The sequence below is a fragment of the Pyrgilauda ruficollis genome, unplaced genomic scaffold, assembly GCF_017590135.1.
Source record: "Pyrgilauda ruficollis isolate IOZ18807 unplaced genomic scaffold, ASM1759013v1 scaffold380, whole genome shotgun sequence".
NCBI lineage: Eukaryota > Metazoa > Chordata > Aves > Passeriformes > Passeridae > Pyrgilauda > Pyrgilauda ruficollis.
In genome coordinates, this window is record NW_024525268.1 from 23,780 (window position 1) to 32,299 (window position 8,520).

The 8,520-nt window shown below is 59.1% G+C and overlaps 1 protein-coding gene across 1 annotated transcript in view; it reads left to right on the plus strand.

Annotated features, from left to right (window-relative positions):
• LOC121358318 (adhesion G protein-coupled receptor L1-like) overlaps nucleotides 1-8,520 on the plus strand; it is a 43,228-nt gene that overhangs the window by 21,650 nt on the left and 13,058 nt on the right. The window contains exons 12-19 of the mRNA XM_041476420.1: nucleotides 159-225; nucleotides 661-752; nucleotides 1,647-1,815; nucleotides 3,229-3,357; nucleotides 6,825-6,921; nucleotides 7,614-7,733; nucleotides 8,291-8,308; nucleotides 8,466-8,483. Of these exons, the coding sequence (XP_041332354.1) occupies nucleotides 159-225; nucleotides 661-752; nucleotides 1,647-1,815; nucleotides 3,229-3,357; nucleotides 6,825-6,921; nucleotides 7,614-7,733; nucleotides 8,291-8,308; nucleotides 8,466-8,483 (710 nt within the window). The remainder of the gene's footprint in view (nucleotides 1-158; nucleotides 226-660; nucleotides 753-1,646; nucleotides 1,816-3,228; nucleotides 3,358-6,824; nucleotides 6,922-7,613; nucleotides 7,734-8,290; nucleotides 8,309-8,465; nucleotides 8,484-8,520) is intronic.

An 8,520-nucleotide genomic window follows, 5' to 3' on the forward strand; every position in this document is an offset into this window, starting at 1 on the left:
TTGAAGCAGGGTGGGACCATAGGTGCTGCTGTGGGACTCACCAGGTGTGTATGGGGGCTCTGGGGGAGGAGCTTTGCCAGTGGGGGTGGGGTCTGATCCATGGGGGCGTGGTCTCACACTGTGTGGGGCATGTTCCGATGACGCCCCGCCCCTGGCAGGTGCTGGCTGCGGGTGGACAATTATTTCATCTGGAGCTTCATCGGGCCTGTGGCCTTCGTCATCCTCGTAAGGGGGGCTGGGGGGGTTTTGGGGGGCTGGGGGACCAGGGATGGACCTTTGTCATGCTCAGATGGGGGATTCGGGGGCTTGGGGGAATCTGGGGGTCTGGGGTTGGACCTTCCTCATCCTCATCCTCATCTGTGGATGAGGCAACCCCAATGGGTATCATGCCGTGGGGCAGCTGTGGGGTCCCACAATGGCTCTGGGGTCCCCCTGTGGCTCTGGGGTCCCCATATCTCAGGGTGGGTCCTGCAGTGGCACTGGGCAGGTCCCGCAGTGGGTCTGGGGTCTCCCCGTGGCTCTGGGGTCCCCTCGTGTCTCACCTGGGTCCCCCCATGGCTCTGGAGTCCCCCCGTGTCTCACCTGGGGTGTCCCCCTGGCTCTGTGTCCCCCTGTGTCTCACCTGGGGTGTCCCCCCGCGTCTCACCTGGGGTCCCGCAGGTGACGCTGGTGTTCCTGCTGGTGACCCTGCACAAGATGCTGCGCAGCTCGGCCGCCCTCAAACCCGACTCCAGCCGCCTGGACAGCATCAGGTGGGGACCCCAAATGGGACCCCACAGGGGGGAACCCCGAACGGGACCCTACAGGGGGGAACCTCGAATGGGACCCCAAAGGGAAACCCTAAATGGCACCAAACTGGGGGGGTATCCAAACGGGGAAGGGTGGACCCCAAATCCACAGGGGGGAACCCAAAACGGGACCCCAAAGTGGGGGACCCCGAATGGCACCCCAAAGGGAAACCCCAAATGGGACCCCCAAACTGGGGGAGGCTCCAAACAGGGAGGGATGGACCCCAAACAGGACCCCCGAACTGGGGGGACCTGCAGAGACAGGAGGAACCCAGCTGGGACCCCCTGTGGGCACCCACAAATGGGGGGATCCCAAGTGAGTTCAGGGGGGCCCAAATGAGATCCTGAACAGGGGGAACCCAAGTGGGACCCCTGAATGGGGCATCCCAAACAGGACCCCAAACAGGGACCCCAAGAGGGACCCCAAAACGAGGCCCACCTCCCCAAAATGGGGCCCAGCTGTGGGTGCTGGAGATCCCAGAACCCTCCCAGTCCTTCCCAGTGCCCTTCAGTCCCTCCCAGTACCCTCCCAGTGTCCCCCCAGTGCCTCCCACTGCCCTCCAGTCCCTCCCAGTACCCTCCCAGTGTCCCCCCAGTGTCTCCCAGTACCCTACAGTCCCTTCCAGTGCCTTCCAATGCCTCCCACTGCCCTCCAGTCCCCTCTCTCAGGATCTCTGGCTGCCCCACCGCTCCCCACTCCCCTCCCAGTACCCTCCAGTCCCTCCCAGTGTCCCTCCAATGCCTCCCAATGCCCTCCAGTGCTCCCCACTCCCCTCCCAGTGCTCCCCACTCCCCTCCCAGTGCTCCCCAGTCCCTCCCAGTGCCTCCCAGTGCCCCAGCTGAGCGGGTGCCCCGCAGGTCGTGGGCGCTGGGGGCCATCGCGCTGCTGCTGCTGCTGGGGCTCACCTGGGCCTTCGGGCTCCTCTTCGTCACCCGCGAGTCTGTGCTGACGGCGTCGCTGTTCACGGCCTGCAATGCCCTGCAGGGCACCTTCATCTTCCTCTTCCACTGCGCCCTCCAGAAGAAGGTGTGGGGGGCACTGGGGGCACTGGGAGGCACTGGGATGGACTGGGATGGACTGGGATACACGGAGATCCTGGGTGAGGGACAGTGGGAGGACAAAGGGATGACATCAGTCGAGGACCTTCATCTTCCTCCTCCACTGCGCCCTCCAGAAGAAGGAGGAGGAGAGACTGGGGCAGACTGGGGGTCACAGGGAGGAACTGGGAGGCACTGAGGACGCACTGGGAGGCACTGGGAGATAGTGGGACAGCCAGAGATTAGGAATGAAGGGACTGGGAGGACACTGCGTGGGCACCTTCCTCTTCCTCTTCCTCTTCCTCTTCCACTGCGCCCTCCGGGAAAAGATTTGGGGGGCACTGGGAGAGACTGGGAGGGACCGGGATCCTCACAGAGCATGAGTGAAGGGCACTGGGATGGACTGGGGGGAACTGGGAGAGTGGGACCTCCAGAGATCATGAGCAAGGGCACTGGGAGGACTGGGTGTTACTGGGGGTGTTCCTGGTGTGTTACTGGGGGCCATTGGTGTGTTACTGGGGGCCAACTGGTGTAAACTGGTGTGTTACTGGTGTTACTTGGTGTTACTGGTGTGTTACTGGGTGTTACTGGTGTTAATGGTGTGTTACTGGGGGGCAATGTGTGGGGGGCACTGGGGGCACTGGGAGGCACTGGGATGGACTGGGATGGACTGGGATACACGGAGATCCTGGGTGAGGGACAGTGGGAGGACAAAGGGATGACATCAGTCGAGGACCTTCATCTTCCTCCTCCACTGCGCCCTCCAGAAGAAGGAGGAGGAGAGACTGGGGCAGACTGGGGGTCACAGGGAGGAACTGGGAGGCACTGAGGACGCACTGGGAGGCACTGGGAGATAGTGGGACAGCCAGAGATTAGGAATGAAGGGACTGGGAGGACACTGCGTGGGCACCTTCCTCTTCCTCTTCCTCTTCCTCTTCCACTGCGCCCTCCGGGAAAAGATTTGGGGGGCACTGGGAGAGACTGGGAGGGACCGGGATCCTCACAGAGCATGAGTGAAGGGCACTGGGATGGACTGGGGGGAACTGGGAGAGTGGGACCTCCAGAGATCATGAGCAAGGGCACTGGGAGGACTGGGTGTTACTGGGGGTGTTCCTGGTGTGTTACTGGGGGCCATTGGTGTGTTACTGGGGGCCAACTGGTGTAAACTGGTGTGTTACTGGTGTTACTTGGTGTTACTGGTGTGTTACTGGGTGTTACTGGTGTTAATGGTGTGTTACTGGGGGGCAATTGGTGTAAACTGGTGTGTTACTGGTGTTACTGTGTGTTACTGGTGTTACTGGTGTGTTACTGGTGTGTTACGTGTGATAGTGGTGTGATACTGGTGTTACTGGTGCGATACTGGTGTTACTGGTGTGATACTGGTGTCGCTGGTTGCCCGCAGGTGCACCGGGAGCTCAGCAAGTGCCTGCGGCACTCGGGGTGTTGCCTCAGGGGCCCCCCCGGCACCTCCCTGGGCGCCCTCAAACCCTCGGCCGCCCGCGCCCACCCCCGGTACTACAGCGGCACCCAGGTGGGCACCCCAAAAACACCCCAAAACCACCCAAAAACCTTCCCCTAAATCCCACCCCCGGTACTACAGCGGCACCCAGGTGGGGACCCCCAAAAAACCCCAAAACCACCCAAAAAACTTCCCCTAAATCCCACCCCCCGGTACTACTAATTTTCCCACCCTTCCCCCTCACATTTCCTGCCCTTTCCCCCTCACATTTTCCACCCTTTTCCCACTCACTTTTCCCATCCATTTCTCGCCTCACGTTTCCCACCATTTTTCCACTTACCTTTCCCACCCTTTTTTTCCCTTCACGTTTCCCACCCCTTTTCCCCTCACGCTTCCCGTCCTTTTCCCCTCACATTTCCCACCACTTTTTCCTCTCACTTTCCCACCTTTCCCTCTCACATTTCCTGCCCTTTTCCCCTCACATTTCCTGCCCTTTTTTCTCTTACCTTTCCCACCCTTTTTTCCGCTCAGGTTTGCCACCCTTCTCCTTTTACGTTTTCCACCTCTTTCCCCCTCATGTTCCCCTCCCTTTTCCCCCTCACTTTTCCTGCCCTTTCCCCCTCACATTTTCCGCCCTTTTCCCACTCCCTTTTCCCCCCTTTTCCTCCCTTACCTTTCCCCCCCATTTTTCCCCTCAGGCTTGCCACCCTTCTCCTTTTACGTTTTCCACCTCTTTCCCCCTCATGTTCCCCTCCCTTTTCCCCCTCACTTTTCCTGCCCTTTCCCCCTCACATTTTCCGCCCTTTTCCCACTCCCTTTTCCCCCCTTTTCCTCCCTTACCTTTCCCCCCCATTTTTCCCCTCAGGCTTGCCACCCTTCTCCTTTTACGTTTTCCACCTCTTTCCCCCTCATGTTCCCCTCCCTTTTCCCCCTCACTTTTCCTGCCCTTTCCCCCTCACATTTTCCGCCCTTTTCCCACTCCCTTTTCCCCCCTTTTCCTCCCTTACCTTTCCCCCCCATTTTTCCCCTCAGGCTTGCCACCCTTCTCCTTTTACGTTTTCCACCTCTTTCCCCCTCATGTTCCCCTCCCTTTTCCCCCTCACTTTTCCTGCCCTTTCCCCCTCACATTTTCCGCCCTTTTCCCACTCCCTTTTCCCCCCTTTTCCTCCCTTACCTTTCCCACCCATTTTTCCGCTCAGGTTTGCCACCCTTCTCCTTTTACGTTTTCCACCTCTTTCCCCGTCATGTTCCCCTCCCTTTTCCCCCTCACTTTTCCTGCCCTTTCCCCCTCACATTTCCCACCTTTTTCCCCTCACATTTCCCACCTTTCCCCCTCACGTTTCCCCCCTTTTTCACCTCATGTTTCCTGCTCCTATTCCCCTCACATTTCCTGCCCTTTCCCCCTCACATTTTCCACCCTTTTCCCACTCACTTTCCCCACCTTTCCCCCCCACTCACATTTCCTGCCATTTTTTCCCTTACATTTCCCACCCTTTTTCCCCTCAGGTTTGCCACCCCTTTTTCCCTCGTGTTTCCCACTGTTTTCTCCTCATGTTTCCCACCCTTTTCACTGCACATTTCCTGCTCTTATTCCCTTCACATTTCCTGCCCTTTCCCCCTCACATTTTCCACCCTTTTCCCACTCACTTTTCCCATCCATTTCTCGCCTCACGTTTCCCACCATTTTTCCACTTACCTTTCCCACCCTTTTTTTCCCTTCATGTTTCCCACCCTTTTCCCCTCACGTTTCCCTCCCTTTTCCCCTCACATTTTCCACCACTTTTTCCTCTTACATTTCCTGCCCTTTCCCCCTGACATTTTCCACCCTTTTCCCACTCACTTTTCCCACCTTTTTTTCCCTTCAGGTTTGCCACCCTTCTCCTTTTACGTTTCCCACCTCTTTCCCCCTCATGTTTCCCTCCCTTTTCCCCCTCACTTTCCTGCCCTTTTCCCCTCATGTTTCCCACCTTTTTCCCTCACATTTCCCACCCTTTTCACCTCATGTTTCCTGCTCCTATTCCCCTCACATTTCCCACCTTTTCCCCTCACATTTCCTGCCCTTTACCCCTCACATTTTCCACCCTTTTCCCACTCACTTTCCCCACCTTTCCCCCCCCACTCACATTTCCTGCCATTTTTTCTCTTACCTTTCCCACCCTTTTTCCCCCTCAGGTTTGCCACCCTTTTCCTCTCACGTTTCCAGCCCTTTTTGCCTCATGTTTAAGTCCTTTTTCTCCTCACATTTCCCACTGATTTCCCCTCACGTTTCCCACCCTTTTCACCTCACGTTTCCTGCTCTTATTCCCTTCACATTTCCCACCTTTTTGGCCTCGCATTTCCCACCCTTTCTCCCTCATGTTTTCCATCATTTCCCCCTTACCTTTCCTGCCCTTTCTCCCCCACATTTCCTGCCATTTCCCCCTCACTTTTCCCACCCCTTCCCCCCCTTCACAATTCTCACTGTTTTTCCCTCACATTTCTCACCCTTTTCACTGCACATTTCCTTCTGTTATTCCCATTTCCTGCCCTTTTCCCTCTCACATTTTCCACCCATTTCCCTTCACATTTCCTGCCTATTTCCCCCTCATATTTCCTGCCCTTTCCCCCTCTTATTTCCCTTTTCCCCTCACATTTCCCACCCTTTTCCCTTCACATTTCCTGCCTATTTCCCCCTTGTATTTCCTGCCCTTTTCCCCCTCATATTTCCCTTTTCCCCTCACATTTTCCACCCTTTTCCCCTCACATTTCCCATCCCTTTCCCCTCCCTTTTTCTACCCTTTTCCCCTCAGGTTTTAAACATTTTTCCCACCACTTTTCCTTGCCCCTTTCCTCCTCAGCTTTAATCCTGGGGCTGCCACACTTCCCTCATCCCTCTTGGGGCCTGTCAATCATTCTGAGAGGCTGATCCTGCCTGTCAATCACTTTTATTCCTGCCCGTCAATCACTCTGAGGGGCTGATCCTGCCTGTCAATCACTTTTATTCCTGCCCGTCAATCACTCTGAGGGGCTGACCTTGCCTGTCAATCACTTTTATTCCTGACTGTCAATCACAGAGGCCACATGTCAATCATTCTAGTCCTGCCTGTCAGTCCCACACAGACACCTCAGAGCCCTCTGACCCCCCACAGCCCCCCAAATAATCCCCCCATACTCATACCCAGCAGTACAGCAGCACCCAGGTTGGGACCCCCAACCCCACCAAATAACCCCTCACCCCAAAAGCCCAAAGCCCCCAAACCCACTCCACACCCAGGATCCTCCCCATGGCACCCCCAAATCCCTCCAGACGCTCAAACCCCCCATGACAGACCCAGACCATCCCCCAGATGCACGTGGGCCCCCTCCAGACCCCCCACATCTACCTGTGGCACCCCAAGATCCCCCCGTGTTACCCTCCAGACCCAAAACCTCCCTCAGACCCCGCCAGGCTGTGGGTGCTGGATGTGGGGACACCTCGGAGGTATTCTGGGTTGTCCGGGGGGCTCTGGGGTGGTTTTTGGGGGGTTCTGGGGGTCCCAGCCCCAGCGTTGTGCCCCCAGAGCCGGATCCGGAGGATGTGGAATGACACGGTCCGGAAACAGACGGAGTCCAGTTTTATGGGGGGGGACCTGAACAGCACCCCAACCTTGAACCGAGGTGAGACACCCCAAAAAACACCTCAGAACCCCCCCTACCCTGCACGGAGCTGAGCCCCTCCCCAGAGACCCCAGAGACCCCCAGAGACCCCAGAGACCATCCTCCACCCTGAATGGAGTGAGACCCCTCCCCAGAGACCCCAGAGACCATCCTCCACCCTGAATGGAGTGAGACCGCTCCCCAGAGACCCCAGAGACCATCCTCCATCCTGAATGGAGTGAGACCCCTCCCCAGAGACCCCAGAGGCCATCCTCCATCCTGAATGGAGTGAGACCCCTCCCCAGAGACCCCAGAGACCATCCTCCATCCTGAACAGCGGTGAGACCCCTCCCAAAAAGCCCCACGGGACCCCAAAGATCCCTCTGGGCCCCCTCAGACCCCCAGGGACCATCCAGGACCCCTTTCCAGACCCCCTGAGATGCCTGGGATCCACCTCAGACCCCTGAGCCTCCCCACCCCCTCCCCCGGGACCCCCTGGGACCCAAAACCCCCTCTGGGATGCCTTTGGGTTCCCCCCATATCCTCTGGGACCCCTCTGATCCCCCACAGGTCCTGGGGTCCCCAAAGACCCCTCTGGTCCCCCATGGGACCTCCCCAGACTCCACTCACACCCCTCCAGGACACTGGTGGGACCCCCAGGACCCCCCCAGACCCCCCAGCCCCCCGGGTGTGACCCCTCTCCCTCTCCGCAGGGTCGCACCTCCTGCCCAACCCGGTGCTGCCGCCGCGGGGGGGGTCGAGCCCCTACAACACCCTCCTGGCCGAGGGGGGGGGCTTCACCCCCGCCTCCCCCCCCGCCTTCACCGCCCCAGGTGGGTCTGGGGGGGCACGACCCCCCCCAAACTGCCCCCCAAACCCTCGGGACCCCAAAAGACCCTCCCCCAAATCTTCCTCCCTCAGCACCCCCTGGGTGGGTTCAGGGGGGGCTTGGAGGGTCCTGGATGCTCCCACCCTGAACACCCCAGTTTCAGCCCCTGGGGGGGGCAGCTGGTCCCACAAAATCCCCCCACGCCCCCCTGGATCTCCCCAAAATCCCCACAGCCCCTGCCCCCAAGGGGGAATGGGGGGTTCGGGGGGTCCTGGCTGCTGCATCCTCCACTATTTCAGCCCCTGGGTGGGAGTGGGGGGATTTTCCTGCCCCCGCCAGCTGCCCCCACCACCTCGGCCCCCAAAACTCCCCCCACAACCTCACAGAGGGGGACAGGTGAGTCCTGACCCCACACAGCCCCCCCAGGACCCCCGAATTCCCCCCAGTGTCCCCACATGTGGGGTGACAGAGGGTGCTGGGGAATTGGGGCAGATCGGGGGGGGAATTGGGGGGTCCGAGGAGGATCAGGACCCCCCCTAAGTGCTGTGTCTCTGTCCCCAGGGAGCTTCCGTGACACCAGTAAGTGCTGCCCCACGACCCCCCCTGCCCCTCCTTGCCCAGTGTCCCCACATGTGGGGTGACAGAGGGTGCTGGGGAATTGGGGCAGATCGGGGGGGGAATTGGGGGGTCCGAGGAGGATCAGGACCCCCCCTAAGTGCTGTGTCTCTGTCCCCAGGGAGCTTCCGTGACACCAGTAAGTGCTGCCCCACGACCCCCCCGTGCCCCTCCTT